The sequence below is a fragment of the Bubalus kerabau genome, chromosome 1, assembly GCF_029407905.1.
Source record: "Bubalus kerabau isolate K-KA32 ecotype Philippines breed swamp buffalo chromosome 1, PCC_UOA_SB_1v2, whole genome shotgun sequence".
In the NCBI taxonomy this organism is placed as follows: domain Eukaryota; kingdom Metazoa; phylum Chordata; class Mammalia; order Artiodactyla; family Bovidae; genus Bubalus; species Bubalus kerabau.
This window is the reverse complement of record NC_073624.1, coordinates 249781029-249807640: the sequence shown is the minus strand read 5'-3', so window position 1 is coordinate 249807640 and position 26612 is coordinate 249781029. Positions and strand designations below refer to the sequence as shown.

The 26612-nt window shown below is 45.4% G+C and overlaps 2 protein-coding genes across 2 annotated transcripts in view; one reads left to right on the top strand and one right to left on the bottom strand.

Annotated features, from left to right (window-relative positions):
* LOC129638050 (uncharacterized) overlaps positions 1-2671 on the top strand; it is a 60163-nt gene extending 57492 nt beyond the window's left edge. Inside the window, exon 4 of the transcript XR_008707687.1 lies at positions 375-2671. The gene's annotated coding sequence lies outside the window, so the exon portion shown is untranslated. The remainder of the gene's footprint in view (positions 1-374) is intronic.
* A 939-nt stretch (positions 2672-3610) lies between these two features.
* LOC129632255 (teneurin-2-like) overlaps positions 3611-26612 on the bottom strand; it is a 59335-nt gene continuing 36333 nt past the window's right edge. Inside the window, exons 8-14 of the mRNA XM_055553793.1 lie at positions 20489-20509; positions 16816-17048; positions 15449-15603; positions 13295-14169; positions 5752-5927; positions 4074-4309; positions 3611-3749 (exon numbers count right to left, since the gene is read on the bottom strand). Coding sequence (XP_055409768.1) covers positions 3705-3749; positions 4074-4309; positions 5752-5927; positions 13295-14169; positions 15449-15603; positions 16816-17048; positions 20489-20509 — 1741 coding nt within the window. The 3' untranslated portion in view covers positions 3611-3704. The remainder of the gene's footprint in view (positions 3750-4073; positions 4310-5751; positions 5928-13294; positions 14170-15448; positions 15604-16815; positions 17049-20488; positions 20510-26612) is intronic.

Here is a 26612-nt window from a genome sequence, read left to right as displayed (position 1 = left end):
CCAGGGCTGTGACTGCCATTCCAGCTGTGGCAGGCCCTTCAGAGGGCTGCAAAGGGATTTTGGTTTTTAATTCTGTAACAGATCCCTTTCTCGTTCCTCTGGGTCACTAAGCTGAGCTAATAGCAGCCTGGAGTCATCTTTAAGCCAAGCCAGCCTGATCTCCCCAGTGTGAAGAGATCACCAGTTGAAGGTAGGGGTAAATGAGCCTAAGTATCAAGGGAAACACTGATAAGAGATGGAAGGGGTCCAGGAGAAAGATGTCAACGTGATGATATTGTTTGAGCTGGTGAAGTCACTGGTGGGGAGAAGCAAGGCCACGCACAACACATGCCCTTTTTAACAGCTCATTTGAGTACATGTCCTATTTCTTGCAGTGGAAAGATTCCTGACAGACGCATCATTCCACGGAGGAGCCTTTTAAGGGGGCGTGGTCATCATATCTTCATCACCCACTGCCTAAATGCCCATCACATGTCATCAGGGATATAGCCGTGAGATGGTCTTCATGCCCGTAGAGCTTACAAGGCACCCTGATGTAATAGCTTTGTGAGAAGGCCAGAGGAAACAGGGAAGAGTGGTGGGTGGTGAGGGCTGGAGGCAGGAGGAAGTTTTCAAAAGAGATTCCTGGAGCAATCCTTGGGAGGCAGAAGGAAAAGTCTTCTCCACTTTGAGTCTAGGCAGCAACAACTGCTCGAGATTTTGCCCAAGTAAAAAAGCCATAAAGCTTTTGGTGGAAGGGAATGGCCATGGTCCATCCAGCCACCATTTTACACTTCAACCTTTAGGTAAGGGCTGCTGGTGCATCCCTCCCCTGAGAGATGCCCTTGGCTGGAATGCTGGAAGAAGCAGGTACCTAGGTGGGTTAGACTTGCACTGGGGACCATTCTGGGGATTCTGAACTCCAGGGATGCGCAGAGCCTTTGGCCCTCACTGCTCAACTGGCCAGACTCTCAGGAGTGGGCCAGCCCCTGGGAAAGGTCAGGCTGTTTGCGTCAATGCAAACAGATCCACAGGGGTGGGGCGCAACGATGGAGTGGTGCTGGTTCGGTGGTAGCACGTGACAGTTCATTCAGTTTCTTCCCCCTCCAAGAGGCAGGGCTGGGGCTGCCGGAATCGCACATCTCTGTCTCAGGGTTCAGGTCCCAGCTTCTATCCCACAGCAGAGCCTGGCAGGCTAGTCCTTGAAGTCTGGAGGACTCTTTGGCTTCCCAGTCTACCTGATCTCGGAAACGGCCCCTTAAAGGTGAGCCTGATATAGCCACCCTGCTAGCTGCCAAATCCCATTAACTAACTGTGTGCGCTAAGTAGCGCTCAGGTCTCCCTCTGTCTTCTCTGCTAGGGATTTTCTTTCTTGTTTGAATTACCCCCTCCTCCTATCCTGTCCCCATCTGATTTATCTTCCTCTGTACCCAGGGAAGCCTGAGAGGTCTTTCTAACACGACAAATCCCAACACGTCACTCTGCCAACCAAACCCTGAAGCAGTAGCACTCCCACCCTAGCAAAATATGCCCTTCATTCCCTTCCCATCCTGACTCTGACCAACTCACCATGTCTCACAGTATAACAACACAGACCTTTCTCTCCAGCCACACTGAGTTAGTTTTCTGAAATGCCATTTCTTTTTTTGAGGTGGGTGGGGGCAGAAACCTCTTTGCCTTTTCACAAGCGATGCTTTGATCACCCCTTGCTGATAATCTTTGCCTGGCTAATTCCTCCTGCTCTGTAGAACTGATTCCAACTCTTCTGTGAAGCATCTCTCAGCCCCGAGCTGGAGGGCAGGGACCCTGCTACGTGGTCACCAAATCTCCTTTCATTTTCTTCTTAGGCGTGTAGAAAGACACCATTTCCTAGGCTTCCTTGCAGTTAAGTTGAAGTCACCCCACTGTGTTCTCACCAGGGGGAATGGCAGTGATGCCTGCCACATCTAGCCGTGTTCATTAAGCCCCCACTTTCAGGGCTTATCTGTGCCCATTTGTTAACCGATCATAGCTCATCCTCCCCCGACTGATACAGTGGCGTTCCCCCTTCTTGACATCCTGGCCTCGTTGACAGCTCACAACATCACGTGACTCGCACTTGCCACTCCACCTTCCTCCTCTACCTTCTCCCAACGGCTCCCTAGCAATTTCCAGGAGCTGCTTTTATTTCATTCACTAAACAATTTATGAATTGAATTAAAATAAATGAGATGCAAATAAATTCCAGGCTTTCTCCCTCATTTTCAAATTACATTTTCAGTCCACTCAACCTGTTATAATCTCATAGTGATTTTCATTTAAGAGAGCTAAATGGATATGTGATTATTGTTACAGGAACTAACACCAGACAATTAAATGTTGAGGTGTTGATAGATAAAGCTGTGTTTCGATTTGCATAAACATGATGCCAGCAAATCTAACCCTGGCAGAAATTCAGTTATAAGACTTGCGTGCCTAACTTCTGCTAATTACCACGAGTACCATTATTACGACTTTTAATATTCGGAGTTGGGATTATGGCCATTTTATTTGAGGGCTGCATTTATCTGTATTTCAAAAACTCAGTCAAAATGCATCACTGACTTATCAGAGAAAAGGCATGATTACTACTCCTAATCAACTTCTACGGTGCAGTGTATCAAAAATCAATTATACAGCCCCGAAATCCAGTCATTAAGGATTTAGTTACTAATCTCATTTCATTTTTGTCTTTAGGAAGATACTGCAGCTTGCAACTCTACAGATACCAGCAGAGGAAGAAAAACATGGGCGACTGCTGATAACCTAATGTGGAGAATTAAACCCCAACTAAACAAAGGTAGAATCTTAACACGGAGTGGCCTGGTTCTGCAGGGAGTCACCTGGGCTGGCTGGATTTCAAGCCAATAACACAGTAGCAGTTATGACCCAGGTTTTTTTGTGGGTGAGCCTTCTGAGCTCAGGAATTCCAAAGCATTTGTTAAGCCCTGCAGCATCACATTGTTTACCATCTTCCTGGTGAGTATCTCGATCTACAGTGGTTTTTCATCTGTTAGTCGGCTTGCTATCTGCTACCTCACCTGCTGGCTGTAAGAGGGCAGGGATCTTGTGCTGTGGAGCTCCAGTGCACGCCACAGTGCCTGGCTCCTCGTTAGGTGTTCAATAGATAGGTGCTGAATTTGACAAAGACTGAGATCCCAAAGATGTTCCCAGTGAGCATGAAGGTAAGAACCCGTCCCTCTTCACGCCATGTAAATGACCAGAGCAGGACCCAGGCTATCTGGATGACTGTCGATGGAATCAGGAGTTGTGAAGCCTATTGGCTAAGAATCCTAGCACGTGAGACAGAAAGAGAGAACTGGAGCTGAGTTCTGTCCTTGGCATTTTCAAACCATTGTACCCTGGAATTGGTTACTTAGCTTCCCAGAGCCCATGTTTTCTCCTCTGAAAAATGGAAATAATACCTACCCCCATTGGAAAGTAAGATAATGTAAGCAAAGCATTTAATGTCGTGTTTGCATCATAAAAGTCCTGCATGAATGTTATATATTGGTTTTAAAAGCTGTAACTTGTGGTGAGTTACCTAGTCTGCGGAAGCTAGAGTTGGTTGAAACTTCTTGCTGCAGCTTGCTTGTTACTTCCTCTTAGGAAGCCTTCCCTGATGCCTGCAGGGTGGATGAGAGCTCCTCCTCTGTGATCCCACCAAGCCCTGGATGCTCCTCCAGCTTCTCGCTCAACCCACTGGATTATCCTGAGTTCATCTGTTCTACCAGACTGTCAACTCCTTGCGCCTAGAGAGTGTGTTATAAAACTTATTTAGCAAAGCACACAGTAGGGCATAGGCACCAGCTCATTTGTTAAGTTGGCAGAGAAAATGGCAAGTGTGAAAAGAACACCAAAGGGAATCTCTACTTTCAGCTGAAGGTAAATCCTCACCTTTTCCATCCTAGGAAATGCAGAACATTTTCCCTGAGACTAAGTCCCCGAGGGATGTGACTCACGTGTCTCTTCCAGGGAAGAAAGGAGCCATGCAGGCTTGAGAGAGGGCCTCAGCTCCTGAGGAAAGGGGGTGTACTCTGCCACTTTGTGGGGATAAGTTGGGTGGGCCGACTTACCCGGAGCTTCCTGCCAAAGATGGTAACTTTGCCTTTAATCTGTTCCTTTCTTAGGCGCCACTCAATGGAGTTGAGGCCATTCTCCATGGGCAGGGAGATATTGCAGCGCCCGATGGTGGGGGTGATGGTGCCCGCGAGCACGTGGGGCTCGCTGTGGAAGCTCACGCCCATCCCATTGGCGTACATCACCCGCAGGGTCCCGTTGTTGCAGAGCTGGTAGCTGTTCCGCACTTGATCTGGAGAAATGGCAGTGGGGGCAGGGAGAGGGAAATAAATTATCCATGCTGCTAGTCATGAGAGAACAGAACCCCTATTTTTGTAGGTTTCCATGGTACTTTGCAGCTGTCAGTCTAAGGCTGCCTTCAATTAGCTCACGTGCAATGTTAAGGTGAGTAGCAGAGATGCTACTGATCCGTGGAAAGAAAAACATTATTAATATGTGGCATTCTAGAAATAATTATGCTGTGATATTTTTCTTCTACTCACTGAAGACTATTAATAGTACATTTAAAGATGTATCTTGCCTACACAATTCGTGTCAATCAAATCCCTGATCTTTAACATATATATTTTAGCTGAAATGGAAAAAAATAAATGAAAACAGACTTAATTTTGTTTCCTTTCCCCTACCATCTAACCTGAGGCTGATGGTTTACCATGGGTCAGATCCACTGCAAATCAAGTCTAGGATTCTTCAAGAAGCAGCAGCCTTCCTGCCCTCATCTCTTTGCTGCTAACTCTACCATGATGCCACCTCCACACCAGACAAATCTGAGGAGCCTCAAATAGCAAGAGAGAGACTGAGCCAGTGGGTGCTGATAATGTGTGTTTATCTGCCCAAATGGAATCTACACTCGTCCATCAGACTTCTGACCTTTTCCCTTATCGAAAAATTCCAGGTAGGAAATGTGAGTCTGAGACTCTTCTTATGGATAAGTTGCTTCCTGATTATTTGGGCAGAGTCCAGCTGGGCTGGCCTCCGAGATGCTAACTTTTGGGGGTAGCAAGCAAGGGGGACCTGTCACTCCTGCGACTGCAGCCATCACGCAGAAAGACAAAAATCTACATCATTAATCATCTGGCAGAGTAGAAAGAGAGTCATGGAAACAGGCTCTGTCATGGGATAATAGTCCAGAAATGTCACCATTTATCTGCCACGAGGACACTTTTATCCTCTGACAACGGGCTAGCCCACCGACAGTCTATCTTAATTAAAAGAAAAATTAATCTGCACAATTCCTTTTCTTGCCAGGCCCCGTGCTTGTCCTGGAGTGTGCGTCATGTTGAACAGCAAGAGTAACTACGAGCTGGTCAGAGACCTTTACGGTCTGGGCAAGAGACTGCTAAAGGGCTCTGTGACTTGAGGACAACGGACTCATCACACAAATGTTTAATAGAATGAGACTAAAACCACCTTTGAGGAGGCAGCTGTGTTTGTTGGGTGAGTAGGGAGTGCTGGTGACAGAGAAGTGGGAATGGAAAGGGACATTCTCCTGTATCTGATTAAGTCCTTTTCTATAAAGTGGATGTCTTATAGAGTTAGTTTGCTATGGGCTAAAACTGCAGGCTGAGGGGTGCTAGGAAGTCCTCCCAGGCTTGGTAACTCACACCTGCCTCTGGCCTTGGCTGCATCTGAGGGTGAGGGTGTGGGTAGGATGGTGATGAGTGAGGGACTTACCTTGTACCACTGTGTAGGAGGCCTCCACCGAAGACAGGTTGGTAATGACGGTGACATCGTCATCACGGTTGGAGTTCTCAATGTCGATAGTGATGGACTTCTCCATTTCCCGGTGTAGGCTGGTCACCACCCCCGTGGGGCGTGTCACGTTGGTGAGGCGGCCCTCGTGGTCATAGCTGGAGAAGAGATACACTGATGAGAAGCAGTTCCTGGGGCTGAAGACTTCCTCAAAACTCAGAACCCCACAAGGGATAGACTCACGGGGCTAGGAGAGAGAGGGGGAAGGTGGGGTGGCCAGATGGTGCAGCACGCCCACCTGCCCTGGGAAATGGTGATGCTTTCTACTATCCACCCATTTACCTAACAACATACTCAGTGAAAGCATTTCACCTCAGGCAAGGGGTACTTAATTACGCTTTCCCAAGTTAGTGAGAACAGCTCCTTTATGCTCTTTAATTTGGGCTCCACAAAGTAAAGGACTAATGAATGAACAAGAAAATCTGAATAGACCAATGAGGAGTAAGGAGACTGACTCATGAATCAAACCCTCCCACCAAACGGAAGTCCAAGATCACTCAGCTGGCTTCCTGGTGAGTTCTACTGAATATGCAAAGAAGAATTAATACCAGTCTTTTTCAAACTCTTCCAAAAAATAAACAGGAAGGAACACTCCAAAGTCATTTTATAAGGCTGGCATTACCCTGATACCAAAGCCATACATGGACACTGCCAGAAAACAAAATTACAATTCAGTGTCTCTAAACATAAATGCAAGCATCCTCAACAAAATATTAGCAAATCAAATACAACAGTACAGTAAGAGGCTCAGACACCATGATCAAGTGGGAGTTATTCTAGGGAATGCAAAGATGGTTCACATCAGCAAATCATTCCATGTGAAATACCATATTATCATCTCAATAGATGAAGAAAAACATTGACAAAATTGACAAGAAAACCCTCAATGAAGTGGATATAGAGGGAACATATCTCAACATGAAAAGACAGACCATAGCTAACCTCAGACACAGTGGTAAAATCTTACCATTTTTTCTCTAAGATCAGGAACAAGACAAAGAATGCCACTTTATTCAACATAATATTGGAAGTCTTATCCAGAGCAATTAGCCAAGGAAAAAAGGTATTATTTGATAATAACATATTCTATATATGTGTATAAAACCCTAAAAACTTCACCCAAAAAAACTGTCAGAAATAAGTTCAGTAAAGTTGAAGGATACAAATATATAAAATCTATTGTGCTTCTATAAACTAATAACAAAGTACCAGAAAGAAAATTTTAAAAACCATTTATAGTTATATCAAAGAAGAAAAAAATACCTAGGAATACATTTAACCAAGGAGGTAAAAAACCTGTACATTGAAAGTTAGGACACTGATGTAAGAAATCAAAGAATATACAAATAAATGAAAAGATAGTATATGCTTATGGATTGGAATAATTAATATTGATAAATTATCCATGCTGTCCAAAGCAAGTTACTGTCTCAATGCAATCTCTGTCAAAATTCTAACGGTCTCTTCAGCAAGTGGTGTTGGGAAAGCTGGACAGTCACCTGAGAAGGAATGAAACACTGTCTTCTGCCACTCACGAAACTGACTCAAATGGAATGAAAACCTGAATAGAGGGCCTGAAACCACAAGTCCTAGAAGTAAACAGAGGCGCTAAGCTCCATGACATTAGTGTTGTGGTTTTTATTTTTTGCACTTGACACAAAAGCAAAGGTAATAAAAGCACAAACCAACAAGTGGGATTATTTCAAACTAAAGAGCTTTTGCATAGCAAAGCAAACCATCCACAGAATAAGGCAATGTACTGAGTGAGAGAGAATATTTGCAAATCTGACAAGAGAAAATATCCAAATATATAAAGAATTTATACAACCCAATAGCCAAAAGCACGAACAATTTGACTAAAAAATGAGAGAACATACAGATGGTCCATCAGGTACATGAGAAGATACTCAGCATCGTTAATCATTAGGGAGTTGCAAATCAAAACCATACTGAAATATTGCCTCACAATAGTTAGAGTGGCTCTTATGAAAAAACAACACAAACCATGTTGGTGGTGATCTGAAGGAAAGGGAACCTCCTACACGGTTGTTGAGAATGTAAATTGGTGCAATCACTATAGTACACAGTATGGGGATTTTCACAGAGTAGAATTATCCTGTGATCCAACGCAACGGCTCCACTTCTGGGTGGAATCTGAGGAACACAAACACGCTAATTTGAAAATATTTATGCACTCACATATTCACTGCAGCATTATGTACCACAGTCAAGATATGGATTAAGGGGTCCATCTCCAAGATGAATCAAAAGAAAAAGCTATGCTATAAACAGAACATTATCCAGCCATAAAAAGAATGAAATTATGCCATTTGTGACAACACGCATGGATTTGAGGGCATGATGCTAAGTGAAATACGTCAGACAGAGAGACAAATCCCCTATGATTTCAGCTATATGTAGGTCTCAAAAACAACAAAACCCCACAAAAAACCAAGCCTATAGACACAGAGGACTGATTGGTGGTGGCTAGAAGTGAGGGGTAGATGAAGGGGGTCAAAAGGTACATAATTTCCAGTCTCCCAAGGCAATAGAAATAAAAAATAAACAAATGGGACCTAATCACACGCACAAGTTTTTGCACAGCAAAGGGAACCATAAACAAAACAACAGACCTACAGACGGGGAGAAATATTGGCAAACAATGTGACCAAGAAGGGCTTAATTAGCAAAATATACAAACAGCTCACACAACTCAGTAACAAAAAAGCAAACAACTCAATCAAAAAAATGGGCAGAGGACCTAAAAAGACATCTCTTCAAAGAAGACATACAGATGGCCAAGAGGCACATAAACAGATGCTCAACATAGCTGATTACTAGAGACATACAAATCAAAAACTACAATGGGAGTTTGGGTCAGAAGAACCACCATCAAAAAGTCCAAAAATAACAAACACTGGGGAGGATGTGGAGAAAAGGGAAAGCTCCTGCACTGGTGTGGGAATATAAGCTGGTGCAGCCACTATGGAAAGCAGTATGGAAGTTCCTCAAAAAACTAAAAGGAGAGTCGCCGTATGATCTACAATCCCACTCCTGGGGATATACCTGGACAACACTGTACATGCACCCCAGTGTGCCCAGCAGCACTGTTTACACCAACCAAGACATGGAGACAACCTCAACCTCCATCGAGAGAGGAGCGAGAAAGACGTGGTACACACACACAATGGAATATACTACTCAGCCAGGAAAAGAACGAACTAACGCCATCTGCAGCAACATCAGCGGACCTAGCGATTACCATACTAAGTGAAGTAAGCCAGAGAGAGAGACAAATACCACACAGTAGCACTCATGTGTGAAATCTAAAACATGACATAAATGGACTTACCCACGAAACAGAATCCGACTTACAGACAGAATACACTTGTGGTTCCCAAGAGAAAGGTGGGGTTGGGGAGGGATGGACTGGGAGTTTGGGATTAGCACATGCAAACTGTTACGGATAAATTACAAGGTCCTATTGTATAGCACAGGGAACTATATCCAGTATCCTATAATGAAGAATAATGGATAAGAATATGAAAAAGAATTGACTGAATCACTTTGTTATACAGCAGAAATTAATGAAACACTGTAAACCAACTATGCGTGCATGCATGCTAAGGCACTTCAGTCGTGTCCGACTCTGTGCGACCCCATGGACAGCAGCCCACAGGCTCCTCTGTCCACAGGATTCTCTAGGCAAGAATACTGGAGTGGGTTGCCATTTCCATCTCCAGTAAATCAACTATACTTCGATAAAATAAACTTACAAAAGGTACAGATTTTCTGTTGTAAAATAAGTCATGGGGAAGTAATATACAGCATGGTAACTGTAATTAATAATACCATATCACATTATTTGAAAGTTGCTATTGCTAAGAGAGTAGAACCTGAAAGTTCTCATCATAAGAGGTTTTTGTAACTAGATGGTGCCATGTTAATTAAATGTATTGTGGTCATTTCACAACATATACAGAATCATTATGATGTATCTCTGAAACTAATGTTACACATTAATTTTACCTCAATAAATAAGAAAATAAAAAACAGTTCTAAGTGTTTTGATGTGGGGTGCTTAGTGGAGAACTCAGACAGTGTTCCAACTCTTGCTGCTAAGTAGGGACAGTGTGAGCAGTGTGTTCTACGAGTCCCAGGCAACGATTTAATTCCAATCCACTATATTACCTGGACACCTACAGTGTGTAGATTGCTGTGCTTTGCTGTGAGAGAAATAGTAGGAACCAGAGCTTCTACTTTCGGGGAACAGAGAATTAAGGCTGAGACCAGAATCTCAGTGACCACCAGGAGAAAAGCAGGTTTTCTTTAACTTTCAAAGAAGATTCAGCTTTTGATACCCCTGGAATAAATGTCTAAGATTCAGGTCTCTCTGCAAAGAAGCCTGGAGACACTGGCAAGGAGCTGTGAGTTCCAGTAATGGGGCCTCATGGCCACCCAGTGGAACCAGCTCTGCCTTTCTTGTCTCAGGTGGGGCTGGAGGCTGCATTTACTCCTTCATTCAGCACCTACTCACTGAGTTCCTCGTAGGTGCCACTGTTCAAGGATCCGGGGACCCATCTAGGAACAAAATGGATGAAAATCCTTGACCTCGTGATGTGTGCAAACTAGATGCAGAGGGTCAAAATAAAGCTCACAATACAGAGTATGTCATATGGTGACAAGCGGTAAGGATTAAAGTAAAGGAGGAGAGAGAGAGCACGTGTAGAGCTGGTTGTCCTTTTCAGTAGCCCCGTGCCCTTCAGCGATAACAGACCGCTCGCGCCCATTCTGAGAACTTAGCAGACACAACAGCAGTCCAGACGGCATTCCCATGTTGGCTTCATCCCTGCCCAGCTCTCCACGGGGCACTTCCCAACTCAAAGGGGAGCGGGGAGAAAGGTAGCCCCTTAAAGGGACCCACTCCAGGCTCCTCGAGTGGCAATGCTGGCTGATTCTAGAAAGTAACTCTTGAACCCTGCTCCCTGGAATGTAACGTCCCTCCCTCCCTCAGAGCTGATATTCAGTCCTTCCTCTGTTGCTTTGTTGGGAGGAGTTGATCAGGACTAGTTATATTACTGTATTTTAGTTTATATTTAGTAATGCTAAAAGTATTTTAAATTAAATATTAAAGTACTAAAGTATTATTTTATATTATATAATAAATGTATTTTATATACTATATAAATATATTTTATTAAAATTTTTATAAATACTTTATATATATATATATATATATAGGCTAAGTTGCTTCAGTCATGGCTGACTTTTTGTGACCCCATGGATGGCAGCCCACCAGGCTCTTCTGTCCATGGGATTTCCCAGGCAAGAATACTGGAGTGGGTTCCCATTTCTTCTTCCAGCGGATCTTCCTGACCCATGGATCCAATCTGTGTCTCTTACATTTCTTGCATTGGCAGGTGCATTCTTGACGGCTAGCACCACCTGGGAAGCCTCTCCCTGCTGGAGGGCCGGTCCTCTGGGCCCCAGGTCTGGTAAGGCAGGCTCTGCCCTGGCAGGAAAGAGAGTGGCAGGAGTACAGGGGGTGAGGAGAGAGCAGGATGAATTCAAAGTGGAGTATTGGTCCAGTGGCTAAGACGCCATGCTTCCAATTCAGGGGGCCGGGATTAGACCCCCAGTCCAGAAACTAGATCCCATGTGCCGCACTTAAGAGATCCTGAGTGCTGCAACTGAGACCCAGGGTAGCCAAGTAAATGTTTTAAAAAGTTTTCAAAGTGAAATATTATGTAGAGATCAGATGGGAAAACTACATGCTTTAATTCTGACTCTTTAAACTGAATCCAGGCGTCTGTGGGGTTTTGTTCATGACTTTGTTGACTCCTTTCTCCAAAGTTTTCACTAAGGTGACCGTCTCAACAGGAAGTCAAATTTGTGTCTATTAAACAACCAATTTGCTGACCATGTGTGAAAAAAAAATACCACTAAACAGAAGCTACCATCTTTTTTAGGAGGCTAAGAAAACCATATGCATTGAACTCCTACAATGGAGAATGTATGATCTTTTACCAACTTTATGGAAGAAAAGCAACTCTTCATATCAAGAGAGAAAAAAATTCTTCTGTGTAACTTCTGAACAATCATGAGGGGGAAAAAAAAGTGACCATGTTTTCATTTAGTTCAGCGCCCCTTCTGCAAACTACTCTTCTACTTAAGAGTTCCTCAGGATGCACCTCAGCCTGAACTCTGTCACTCCAGCCTCTTACACCTGGCCCACTTCAGACTGGCCTCCTGAGAGTGACACCAATTCTCTCTGAAATGTGTTGGGTCTTCAGGTGCAAGTGAGAAGAGAAGTTGAGAATCTAAGAGGCATTTGGATTACAGCGCAGCTTTAGCTTAACTTTGTGTGAGAGCCAAAGATGACACTCAGATGGCACCTTCAGGGACAGAGTCACCTGGTAAAGTGTGATCCAGTCCCAGCGCCCTGAAGGATGTCAGGCTGCTTCGGAAGTCTGAGAAAGACAGCTTTGCCCAAAGGAAGATGGCAATGCAACCTATTTCCAGCAGATGGCAGAAGCTTCCTTTACATTCTCTCAAAGCCTTTGGAATGCAAACAGAAAGTGAACATGCCTGAATTTAAGACTGATCATCAACGAAGTCTTCTGTTCTCTCTCCTGTCCTTTCCTTCCGTGACAACACCTGGCCAACATACTAAATTCTCAGCTAGCAGCATCACACAGACAGAAAGCAATGACTCCGAATTGCATAGTGGTTAACCAGATCCTTCACCATCAAGAACAGCCAGATCCTTACCCATGTCATCCCTGTCTCAGCCAGCCAAGGAGCAACCTTAGCAATCATGCCTTAGCAACCTCCTCCCACTGGCATCCCACTGGTTAATACCTGGTGCAGCAGGCAGGTGACCAAGAACTGCCTGCAGGAGTGAGGGAAAACAGCTTTTTGGTAAAAAACAAACAGCAGGACTATCAAGTATGAGATAATTGTTAGGGGAAATATGACCAGCTCTCACATCTTTTAATATACCTAGCACTTTATCTGTATTGATCTGCTTCTGCTAAAGAGGAAATTCAGAGTTTATCTACCTGTCTGTGCAATCAAGTGTGTTGCTGGACCTATCGGCAAATTACAGGAGCCCCACCAGGACCATGCCTTTTAGTTTCTAATTTCCGCACCCATGGCAAACATGAATAATCAGCAGAGTTAATCAACACTTGATCTCTCAGGTGCTGTGCGTGTCCAATATCCTGAAACTGGAACGGCAAGCAGACAACAGGAATTCCCAACTCTTGTAGGGAGGATGTTCAATATCAGACACCCAATAATGCAAATCATTTACGAGTCAGGGAGAGGGGACAGGACTACCCCGAAGCATTAAAGTCAGGAAGACAACATGACTGATTTTAAAAGCCACACCAACAGCCGATCCTGATGCCAGCGAGGGTAGTAGGGTAAGTGCTCTGAGGAACTATTTTAAAAGTCAACTTACTCATAGAACGTTGTCCATCCCGTTTCATCACTCTTGGTGGCTAGGAGGCCAGTGTTCCCATCATAGGTCATGAGGCCAAGCTCCAAGTTCTGCGTGGACACGACTTTGAGACCTCCGTTGGTGCCCACTGTGAGGGTGATGATCTGGTTGTCGGGCATGAGCAGATGGCGGGGCGTGCCACTGCTGTCCCGACGGATCTTCAGGGAATTTCCGTTGTTGTCAATCAGCTCAGTGACATCATTGTCAGCACTGTACGTGAAGTTGTACAAGTACTCCCCCGTCACCAGGCTCACGGTGTACTGGTGGATACCCTCGGCGTTGAAGACGTACAACTCCTGTTCCCCAGGGGAGGCAGCCTCATACTGGTTAAAAGCATTCAGAACGGGCTTGTTCTTGCTGACTGCCCTGATCCGAATATTCCCAAGGTCCGCGATGTAGATGGTACCGTCAGGAGCTACAGCTAAGGATGATGGGGAATTCAAGATGGCGTCAGTCGCGTAGGCATCGTCTCCTGAGTAGCAGTTGCAATTGACATCGTTTTTGCAGTCACAGTCAGAGGCTGCGCCTGCTAACAGGCAGATCTCCCCATTGGTTGTTACCTGGCGTAGTCGGTTAATCTTCTTCTCATCCGTCTCGGTGATGTAGAGGACCCCAGTGTGAGAGATGGCAATGGCGCTGGCTGACTCCAGGGCAGAGTGAATGGCTAGTTTGCTAAGCGAGTAGTCAATGCCAGGAACCTGGCAGTGCATGGGGCGTCCCGCGATGATGCTGACTTGATGGTTCTCGGTGATGCGAAGGATGACGTTGTTCTCCAGAACATACAGGGAGTTGTCCATGGGGTTGACGGCAAGGTCTGTTGGCCACTCCAGGCGAACCTATGGATGATACAGCACCAAATTCAAGGACAGCCTCTAACATGCTCAATGTTTACCTGCGCAGGGCACTTCTATTGATTTTATGCAACTGGGGGAAAAATACTTTTTTTTTTTTCCCCTAACACAGTGTAGAAGTGCCCATCATGGGACCACTTGCTCACTGTCCATGCCGGGCATGATGGAGAAGAGACTGTGGAACAGATCTCTTCTGTGGCATCACCTGCTGGGGCTAGAGTAGGTCACCAGTTCTACCCACAATGCTCTTTGCAGCCCCAGATGCTTAGGCCAGGGTTGGATTCACCACACATAGTTGGACAGGTAGTTCATAGCTCAAGGGCTAGTGTAATGTAGTCCAGGCTCTGCTCACCAAGCCATGGGCCTGAGAGGGCTATGTTCACTTAGAGGGGGCACCTTGATCTAATTCACAACAAGGAACCATGCAGTTTAGAAGGGGTCCCTGCCCCAAGGGCAGCCAATGCACAGGCTGGCCAGTGAACTACAACCTGCATGTTTGCCTGAAAAAGTAAACTGCATAAAACACTTCCCTTCTCTGCAGAATCGGAAATGAAAACCTTAGGAATCAGTTGTCAGTTAGTTCAGGAATTTGAGCTGGAAGTAATTAGGTTGACTGAGGGTTTTGGAAAAGACCCTTTTGGAAGACTAAGCACAGACTCAGGTTGAGGGCCCTTATAGTCAAGTCCCATTTCTGAAAATCAACTGTACTTCAATAAAGTTGTTTAAGTATACAGTCCTTTTACTCCTGTTGTACATTTGAGTGAACCTCTGTTCTCTGCTAATGTAAGAGCCCAGACTAAAAGACTATCACTTGGGGGAGTATCACAGAGGGATCTGCTCAGTTACAACTTCACAAAGTAAAGGTTTATATAGTGAGGATGCAATTGCTTCAGATTAACAGGGAAGTTCTGATTGACACGTCGTACCGTATGGTATGTTCTCAAACCCACGATAATGATGGAGAAGAGAGGTAATTACACAGTAACGCCTACCCTATAATCTGCCACGGCTGGAGCATGTCACCAGCTCCACGCTTCTGAGCGGAATTCCCCTCTCCCTTTCTCCTATTTCTCTCTCATGCCTGTCTCACATGTCCCATTCCATCTTGCTGTCCAGTTCATTTCAAACCTTCTGCAGACAAACCTGGGATCTGTATCTCCTCCTCCCACTCCATTCTAACACAAAGAGAACCCAGGTGAGAAGTTCAGGCTCAGAATCATGTGTGGCACAGTGATGGGAAATGAGAGGAGAGAGAGAATCCCACCTGGGCCACGTCCATGCTGGAGTCACAGCTCAGGGGCCGGACAGCCGTGAGGTCGTTGGAGCCCAGCAAGGTGGAGATGATTCCATTCTGGTCGACCTTGCGGATCATGGTGGCGTCGACAAAGTACATGAGCCCATTCTTGTCAACTGCAATACCTGAGTGGGGCAAACAGCAGGACTGTGTCTCTTGGCAAGGGACAGGGCTCCTGGGGCAGAGGTGGTAGTGGGGATGCCCTGCTAGGCATTATCTTCTTGGATGAGGAACCTGACTGGACAGACACTCAAGAGTCGTTTAAGGCAACACCCTTTCTCACGAGCACTGTGCTGAGAGCTGGCTAATTCCTGGGGTATTGGCTATTTCACCATGCAAGTGAAGAAAGAACCTTGGGCTGCAAATGAACCAAGGCTCCGAATGAATGAATGGGGAGATCATTTTGCATCTGCTCTTTTTTAGAAAAGAGCTATTTCCCAAGTTCACTGCTTGAAAAATTATTGGTAGTAAATTACTGGAATACCCTTCACAACTGATTGCCACACTAAGGTTGAGAAACAGTGACTCTTGCAGAGTCACAAACTCCTAATTCAAAATATATCCTCCAGGAAGTATTCCCAGTTAAGCCGTGACTCCACTCGGCACATTGCTATTCTGGGGGAATGCTGGTTCTAGCACTCCCTTGGTAAGAGGCAGACAGCAGCTTTATTTCTTCTGCATTTTCACCCCAGTGCCCAAGCCCAAGGCTCCCCGTCTTTAATCTTCACTGCTGTGTGCTTTCAGCTTAGCTAAAAGTGCTAACAAGGATCGGACCTTTCAGTGATGGTCCTTAACCTTCAGCATCTTTAGTCCTTTTCAAATAGAGATCCCTCAGAGCCAAGAACCCCTCCTTGCCAATCCCAGTCCCTTGGAAATTATACCGATTCTTAATTGCTACCATTATGGGGCATTTGCAAAATGTCAGGTACTGTTTGGACTTTATATACACTGCTATCTAACAGGAACAGCTGGGAGTGGTTGGAGGCTCCCCCCACTGGGCTCTGTTCTGTCTCCAGCCCACACAGCTGGCCTTCGGGCTCACACAGCGGACATTTCCTTCTGACTCTCTGTGACTGGCAGCAGTCAGCAATCTCTAGGGGCAAGTGACCACACTTTCCATTTGTAGCCTATGTGGGAGATGAAGTTTACTTCAGATAAAGAAATGCTTCTTCTTAAACAACAGTCACCCACCCACCAAAGCCATCTATCAGAGTTAAATGATTCTAGGAGAAGCTGGGTTTGGGACTGTCGGGGCTGAGTTCACTTCGAGCATGAAGGGAGCCGGGTGTGCGGGGAGCTCTCTCTGGGGTGGGGCTTTGTTGCTGGGCAGCCTTTACCTCGCGGGCTCATCAGGGTGGCATCCACAGCCTTGCCTCCGTCCCCGCAGCGGGCTTCGTCAAAGGGCAAGCACTGCTCGCCTGTCCCCGCCACGACTTCCGAGTTCCCGGCCAGGTCTTTGGCTCCACTCAGAGACTTGACTCGGTAGATCCGCCGACTGTTGGTGTCAGACACGAAGAGCGAGCCGGACACGGGGTCCACCGCCAGGTAGTACTTGTGTGCCGGGTTGTTGCTTCAGGAGGAGAAGCACAAAGAGGAGTGAGACGGCGCCACGCAGCTGGCCTCCTGGGTCAGAGAGATGACAAACATCCCAGCGAGACTCCAACCACCTCTGGTGTCTATTGGGTTGGCCAAAAAGGTCGCTGGGTTTTTCCATAAGATGATATGGAAATACCTGAACCAATTTTTGGCCTAACCCAATACTTTAGTGAACTGGAAAGAATCTAATCTAGTAAGTTAGTGTTCTAACATATCATGGCTCTGAGCTATTTCTGCTTGGGCTTAAGCTCCTCACGCTATCAGAGAATTCATCACTTCCCATCATGCTAAAATACCACTGCTTCATTTAGCCAGTGTGAAAAATCCCACTCTGATCCTGCTTTTGTGTTTGTGTTTTGTGGGCACTGGTCTTCTTTACTTCCCTTGTGGGTTTACTCTGTTCTCAAGTGGGATTGAGGAACACTTCCACGAGACAATGTCCTCTTTCTAATCTATGCTCCTTCAGTGACTCCATGGTACTAGCCCATGAAGACTGGGGTAACCTTGAGTCTTTCTAACTTTGTGATGGGCAGCTCCCTGCAGCCATCTCATATCCTCAACCTCAGATCTTCTCTTCTGTTCCTCAGTGTGGATACGAACAAAATTGGTATTTTGTGTGACAACCTGTGGTATCTTGCTGATGATCATGTTCAGAATCTAAATTATAAAGGAAGGAGATGTAGTTTTCAAATATTGGGTAACAGTGAGATCTGGGGGTTTCCCTGGTGGCTCAGTGGTAAAGAATCCACCTGCAATGCAGGAGATGTGGGTTCGATCCCTGGGCAGGGAAGATGACTCAGAAAAGGGAATGGCAACCCAGTCCAATATTCTTGCCTGGGAAATCCCATGGTCAGAGGAGTTGGTGGGCTACAGTCCATAGAGTTACAAGAGCTGGACACGACTAAGCAACTAAACTACCACCAACCAATAGTGAGGTCACAGGTGTGCCCCAGAAGCTGCTAGGACTCTTAAGTCACACTGGGTGAGAAGTACCTCAGCGTGGAGGTGATGTATCAGAAGAGCATGAAGCCTCAGAGACCTGGATCTCTTTCTCTGCTGTGCGTCCAGCTCTCCTATGGGTAAGATCTGTAAACTTGGCTCAGAACTAAGACTTAGGAAACTCTAAACTCAACTTGAACTCAGCTGGGGACCTTAAGGAAGACTTTTGGCCACAGCGGGTCCTAGATTCTTCATTGGGGGTAATGAAGTTGAATCAGAGTATCACTCATGTCCCTTTTGGCTCAAGCCCTAAAGTTTTGTCCCTCTCTAGTGTGTCTAGTGTGGAGGTTGCAACAGAATGGGTCCCTGTGCTATTCCCACATGGGTTATTAGCATCACTGTCCCTAGGATACAGGTGGCAGATGTCTCTCTGTCTTAGGTTTTGGTGCCACAGGTCTAAATGAGCACAGGTCATTTTTTTTTCCTAGTCATTTTGCATCTGTAGTTTGGAATTATGGGAAGAGAGGAGCTGGAAAAGGTGAGGCAAAGATGAGGGCGATGAAGGTGTTGGATACATTTGTCCTGTAGACATTAGCTGGTAAATTACTAATTAAAACACCACCACTTGGGTTCTTTGCTGATTTAAGTAAGAAAAGAACTAGAAAGCTATTTTTAGAACAGTTTATGCATCAATACCATCTTTATTCCAGCTTCTCCTCAGGTGGCTGTTAAGACCCATAACTGAACCAGAAGTCAACGGCTTTCTAAAATTCCAGCCTAGATGATGAGTCTGGGAGAGTAGGCTACCTGGAGTCCTTGCCTTCCTTCATTATTCCTTTTATTTATTATTTATTTTTGGCTATTAAGTCTTAAGAGACTGTCTATACAGGCAAAACAAATAAGAGCAGAAAGGGAAAAACTCATGCAGGTTTTTAATTAGATGCTGTTACTTTGTTACTGGCCTTGGAGGAGCTGGTGCCATCCTCAGAAGAACGGGGCATTGCACGTTTGTGCCTATCTTAGCAACAGGATAATTAATTCTGGACTTCCTAGGGAGCCCAAATCAAGGAGGCTTTTCAAAGTTTCTGGCAGAAGAGCAGCCAGTTGAGGGTATGGGGTCAGTTCCTATTGGGAGCCCATTCTTCCCCATGGTCTCATACTCATTCCAATTGAGATGCTTACAGGAGCTCAGGTAGATGGGCAGTCATGCTTTCACACTGGGGCTATGGTGAAGGTCAAATGGAGTATGGAAATTTGAGGGGGTGTCCTTCCACAGTGTTGCTGCTTTTTAAAAAATTTGGACCAATTGGGGTGTCTATAACTAGCCAATTTTGGCAGTGCCTGAGATGGAGGAGGCAGAGGACTTCTATGTATGGCTTTTACACTGACTTTGATGATCTTATACAACTTAACTCTACTCTTTGCCTGTGTGTGTGCTCAGTCACTCAGTCATGTCCGACTCTTTGCAACCCTAAGGACTGTAGCCAGCCAGGCTCCTCTGTCCATGGGATTTCCCAGGCAAGAATACTGGACTGGGTTGCCATTTCCTCCTCTAGGGGATCTTCCCAACCCAGGGATTGAACCTGCATCTTCTGCATCTCCTGCATTGGCAGGAGGATTCTTTACCACTGAGCCACCTGGGAAGTCCCACTCTTGATTTTGACCTAACATGATGCAGAAGCTTCTGCCAACATTTCATTTCAAGGAATGAGGAGAATTCCCTCGAGTATTAAAATGCACTTTTTCTTCTCCTCTTCCAAGTAAAAATAAGGTCACTTTTCTGATGTTTTAGTGCAACCCGAAGTTTTCCTAACTTTGAACAGGAAGCTCCTCAGAGCACTATGCATGTAGATATGAACTGTACCAGTACGGTTTTAAGTGATAACCTCAGAGCGGCTGAATGACAAAGGGTATTTAGACAAAAAATACTTGGTCCACACCCTTCATACTACTTAAAAGTGACTGAATTTTATGAAAATTCCCAGTGCATCTGACTGTTGGATTCATTTTGACCAGCAGATTGGCAATTAAATTGTTTTTTTTAAGTGACCATACATTCAGGGGAAAAAAATCATTAATGAGTTGAAAATGAGTTTTTGACCCGTTTCCAGTTCATTAAAGCTTTTGTGAACCCAGTCCAGCATTTACAAAAGCCAGAAGTTTGCCTCAACTGTTTAGCCCAATTATGGACCGCAATGAGCAGTCGGGGTAAAAGTTCGCTGAGGGTTCATTATCTCACACTTGCATCTTCCGGAAATTCTAATTACTGTCAGCTTATTTGGTTCTTTTTTTGACTGCATTTCATAATTGCTAAAGCTTATCATATCCACAACACACAATTAGCACATAAAAAAGTTACTATATTTGGCATATAAAAATATACAACATTCCACAAGAAAGCACAAAAACAAAACGGAAACACAAGGAAGCAAACGAACCATATCAAATTATATGGGAACGAGTTCTTCATCTTACCTATGTTTAAACTCTTTATTTCTTTATAGAAAGAAAACAGAAGGAAAAAGAACAAACAGTTAGCGGAAGAATTGATGATAAAGCAAACATAACATTTTCATTTCTTGTATAAAGGGCCCCCCTCAAAGGCAGTCTTTTTCTTTTTTTTCCCTTCTAGCTGACAGCTCCTAGTACAATTACAGAAATGAGTCCTCTACATACAAATAAGTTCCCTTCCAAGAGCTCGTCTGTAAGTCTGATTTGTTAGTAAAGTCCCACAAAGTTAGTCTTGGTACCCAACTAACACAGTCGGCTATATAGTGCTGTACTGTAATAGGTTTCTAATACTGTTCGCACAACTGAGCATAAAAAACAAACACAAAAAATGAAGAAACCATTCTTAATGTTACAGTACAGTACCTTGAAAAGTACAGTCGTTCAACAGCTGGTCTACAGGGACTGGCATTAAGTGAGTAGGCAAGAAGAGTTTGGAAGAAGAGAGAAGCGAGAAGAAGTGGGAGATGGCAGAGCTGAAGGATCATTAGCAGTAGGAGATGGAGGGCAAGCTGCAAGTTCACGTATGCCTTAGGTGACTGGACCAGGGTACAGATTGCATCTTTGAAAGTTTGCAACTTGAAGGTTCATATGTAGGACACTTACTGTATTTGGGAAGCTCCTCTAGTTTTAGATTCTTGCCAGCCACTGGAAAATCTAGACAAGAATGCTTAAATTCTCTGACCAGCAGTGTGGCTTTATGTGACTCAGGTGAAACAGCCTAATGCAGGGATGGCACACAGGTGACCTCTTGGGTGCCAACACCTATCCACTGGTACTGGCTGCTGGGAGGGTGGGAGGGGAGGATTCTGAAGCCACATTCAAGCCCATCTACAGCACAGAGTGCTGTAGTCATTTGGGATATCTGCCTTGGGTGTGGGAGGGAGCCTGGTGACACCCGTGTCACCTACTTGCCATTGGTGCATCACAGAATCAGGGAGAGAGGGACTCTGCCCCCAGGAGAGAGCCCCTGCCCCAGACAATTGCATTTGCCAAACACTGTTGAGACCCTGAGCGTCTCAACTATTTCCTCACCCTGCTCCATGTCTCCTCCCCATCTGACATGCATGTGTGTGCCCCCTGCCTAACATGCACTCTTCCTTACAGATAACACTCATCAATGAAACTCACAGGTGATGCCATCCTCTCATAATCAGACCCAAAGACTCCAGTGAACATTCTTTTTCAGAAAGCTAGTGAAAGTTTTGCTTCTTTTTTCTTTTAAAAGTGAAAACACAGGGACTTTCCAGTGGCTAAGACTCCAAGCTCCTAATGCCGAGGGCTCGAGTTCCATCCCTGGTCAGGGAACTAGATCCCACATGCCTCAACTAAAGATACCACATGCCACCATGAAGATAGAAGATCCCACCTACCATAACCAAGACCTGGTACAGCCAAGTTAAAAAAAAAAAATCTTAAAAAAAAAGAATGAAAATACATGTCAAGTTCAACAGAAAAGGAGCTGAATCTTAACAGCATTAAGAAGAGGAGAGAGACTAGGGCCTCAAATAGAGAAGTACCCCCCATTTCTGAGGTTTCCTGGCCACTGTGGAAGGAACCCCTGACCTCTCTTTCCCTTCCAGCTAAGGGAGGAGGCTTCAGGGAAGGAACGAAGAAGGTTGAATGCTCTGATTCCTGTCTGGGTGCAGCTCAGGCCTTTGCCAGGGGCCATCATTAGTGGTGGGTTTGCACAGGGATTACATTTTTATATTTTATTCCAACATGTTAGTTTTTGCAAAAAAAAAAAAAAAGTTAATTAAATGATGCTGATAACACTTGAGCTCTGACTGACATAGTGCAATTTAAGATTCATTCTGCAAAGCCTGGTGTGTCAGGGTGGCAGCCGGGAATTCTCGCATCTATTTTATATTGCTTAATGAAAGTGAAATGTTATCTGCCACCAGTGGTAGTCATATTTGGCTCTTAATTATTACAATATCAATTCCACTTTTTTAAAGTTAAGATTTTGTGAAAAGACTGGTTGGGATTTGGGTCTGTAGACCTGACCTACTTCTTTGCTAAGAACATCTACTTTAAGTTGATTAATATAATATCTATGTTGGGGGAAGGAGAAGGCAGTGGGGACTCAGTCACTGAGACTGCAGGGTCCGAATGATCATATGGATCTGAGTTTTGGACAAAGGCTGAGGTCACGGCTGTTCCAGTCCAGGGCCATTAGCAAAGTGGGTGTTTAGGACCAACAAACCCAAATAACAGCACCATTGAGTCAATCTCCGTACATGTGCGTAGGTGCCCTACTTACAAGGGATAGGCCTAGTCTTTGGGTCCATGGCCTCAGGACACCAGCCCTTTGAGGGAAGGGTTGTCTCCGATTCAAGAATTGAGATGGATTAATTCTCCACACTGTGGAGTTTCAATGACTCCCCTGCAAAGTCTTCAGGGTCTCTCCAAGCCTTCTCCGCTTGTCTCAGGGATCTCTCCGTAGGCTGTCTTGTGATTTATGTGTGTGTGCTTATCTTCCTTGATCCATCAGCAACGGAAGTGAGTGAGTAAATCTGGACATGACTGACTTATCTCTGTGTGGCTGATTCTTAGTAGAGAGCCCTGGAGAAAGGCAGGGCTGGAAAAACGGGTTCTTGAGTAGAGGAAGGAAGCAACGGGCTGCTTCCCTTCATGCTGGAAGACCTGCCTTGGATGAGGTCCAGTCCCTCATGTTCTGCTGAGAATCACAGAGCTGCCATCAGTGGACACTGTAGTCTCTTTCTATTCCAATTCTGTCACTCTGTGGCATAGAACAGGGTGGATGTGGGGTGGCCAGAGTTTTTGTTTACATGTATTACTTCTTAAAAAAAGTGAGTTGGGTTACATTTAGTTTAATTTAGGGGGATGTGCTTCTGCGGCTCATAGATAGTCCTTCACTATCTTTTAGATGACAGTGGTATTCATGGCTTTAAGGAATGCTCCTGCCCTGTTATACCAACTCACCTAACATCATTACAGAAACTAGAATGTCCAGTGGAGAAGTCATATATCATGGAAGTGCAATGGTTAATTAACAACAAACTTTAGGTTATTTGTCTGGATTTTGTTATGTCTGCACTAATTGCCAGCTTTTCTAAATTTGTCATTTGCTTTGGGTTCTTTTCTTATTTTAAATGGTAGACCGTTTCATTCTAAAATTGCATGAAGATTCAGACCCCATGAAACCTGGATCTGTCCTTGGTAAAAAGAGCTTTGAAAACAGTGCCAAGAACTGTCTAAAATTTTGTGGCAATATTGTTGTCACTTTTACTCAGGGTAGGTGCTGTGTTATATTTTGTTTTCTGATCTCCATGTTTATACGCTGTTTACACAGAGAAAGCATTTCCCCCCGGCTACAATCTCATTCTTCTCCCTAACTTTCTATGTTGGCATTAAGCAGGCTCTGTTGGAGGTGAACTCTCAGGCAAAGTTGGCCTTTGGTGAAGCCTCCTTTCAATTTCTGCTGCCCTTACCCACTCGCCTAGGTTTCTGCATTCTGGCATCTCTTCCCTTTCCAGCACTCACACACCTCGGCAGGACAATCCCCTCCCCTAAACAGCTTCCCTAGGGCAGTGGTGCTGCTGACCCCCCACCACCAGCATCCTCAGAATCTCAGCATGGGGAAGTGTTTTAGTTGGAAAAAAGCATAGCTCATATCACAGTATAATCTAATAATGGGAAAAAGAAAAAAAGCTTAGAATTGCAAACATGAAGGAAAGTGTGAGATTCTTATTTTTATGGAAAGGGGCCAAGTCAAGAAAAGGCAGAGAGACACTGTCCCATCCGTTATCATTTCCTGCCTCATATTGGGGTTCAGGTCCAGAGATAGTCTCAAACAGGGAAGACAGGAAAGCTTGTTTGTTAATAGAACTTCACCCCAAGATGTGAGTGACTGACAGATTTACTCTACTCCACAGGGCTTGGGTTTTCTAAGAACCACCTACAGAGGATAATTGTAAGAAGGGAAATGGGCTCCCAGAGGCAGGTTATCAGGCTTTTTGGGGATGTGGGTATTGAAAATGTCTTGAATGCTGGTGGAATTAGAGCAGGCAGGTGATAACTGGTTTACATAAGAAGAAGGCTTCTTCCAGCATCAGTTCTTCAAGTGTGTAGAGCTCTGCCCCTACGTGTTTGGGATAGGCAAAGGAAGAAGTGAGGGAGAAGGAGAGTGAACACTGAAATAAAATTAGGGTTTGGAGGCTCAGCTCTGGGACGGGCACCAACTCCCCAAATTGGCTAATTCGGCTGCCAACTCACAATGGAGAAAAGACAGAAGCATGACAGGTCTCTCCCCATCGCCCCCTCCCTTTGCTGGTTACTGTTTTGAAGAGAGGGGATTGACAGCCCTTTGTTTTCAGGTATGTGGTGGGAAGCAAAGAAGAATCAAACCAGTGTTCTTGTTAAAGCTTAACTTCTAATCGTCTGGATACCTGGCTGATGAAATAAGAGCAAGTCTAAAGGTGGTTACAAAGGAAAAAAAAAAAATCACACAGCTGTCAAGGGAAATTGACAGTTACACTCCTTCCAGCTGTCTTCAATGTTACCACGTGGGGCCCTTAACTTGTGCCATTGATGTTGTGGCCCCTGCAACTTGAGAGATGTGGAATCAGGGACAAACTCCAACCAAAGGGAGGATGCTGGGCTTTATCCACTTTAACTCAAGGAGCACGTCTCGAGCTCCTCCTGTGGGCCAGGCACCTCTCTGGGCATCAAGGGGCAAAGATGTCAAAGGTGCTGGCTCTATAGATGTTCACACCCCGGGGCCCTGCGGACTTGCAGAAATAGCTGAAAAACATGACAGTCCCATGGTGTCACCTTTGTGCAAAATGAGAGTTAAATGGCTCAGGGGAGGGAGAGAATTTTTTCTGCTGGGGAGACCAGGCTTCACGGAAGAGGAGGCCTTCAAACTCCATCTCTAAAGGGGAACCTGATGCGGGAGATGAGGCGGAGAAGGTATTTTAAGTGGAGCAAGCAGCACGAGTCAAGGCGTGGAGGCGGGGAAGTGGCAGGCGTGTGCTGACGGGGTCCTGAGCAGGAACAGCAGAGGCAAACGAGCAGGAGCCAGATGCTAGATGCGGACATGCAGCCCCTCAGAACAGGCCCAGCGCTCGTGCCACTGCCGTCCCTGCCTCCTCTCCTGGCTCTCCACTGCCCACAGGATGCCTGTGAAGATGTTCTACTAGAAAAACAAAGGGAATAAACAGCTTGGCAAAGGGACCCGGCTGGGGAGCGCTAAGAAAGTGGCGTGTCTCCCTGTCAGCGTGATCTCCTGAAGATGACCCAGCCTCTTCCCTTTTGCCCCCCCTTCCTCTCACTGATTATCTTTTGGTCATTACACCCTCTGCCCCATGGCCCCCGCCCACCCCACCGTGTTTCTGTGATGGTTGATTGTTGGCTCTTCTAGAACACTCAGCTTGAACTGCTTTTCCTCTCCCAGGTGCCCATATCTCGTCTTCGAACGGGCTCTCTTTAAGCCTGGGTTTCATCCCCTTTGGGACCCAGCTCAGGGTCTGGCTCACCCTTATGCTCAGTAAACGCCTCCAGGATCCCCGATCATTGTATCATTGAGACTGTCACCTTCTTGGGGTGGAGCTGGGTTGTATTCTCTTCTTCTACCCACTCCCCACAAGTGCCTGGCACAGTCTCAGCCCCCTAGGACACCAGCGACACTTGCTGGTGGTCAGAGCATTGACTTCCCTCTCAGAAGGATCTCAAAATGCAGGGGCAGCCTGTGGCTTCTTCCAAGTCCTTCACTTGGCAGCTGAGGCTGCCTCAGAAAATACCACCGCCCACTTGGCTGCTCAGATCAAAATCTTAGCATGACCTTTGATTCTTTTCTCTCTCTCTGGTTCTCCCCACCCCAATTTCTGAAAATAGTCTACTGACATTTCCTATGAGATTTGCCCTGAAAATGTATTTCAATTGGAAGCTCCCCATACCCCTGGCTACCACCCTAGTCCATGTCACCATCACTGAAATCCTGGACTATGGCTACAGTCTCTCTATTGTCTCCAACGCCTACAGTCCCTTCCTCACCTGATAGCCAGAGTCATCTGTAAGAAAATGCAAATCAGATCATATCAGCTCCACCCATGGCTGTGCATTGCAT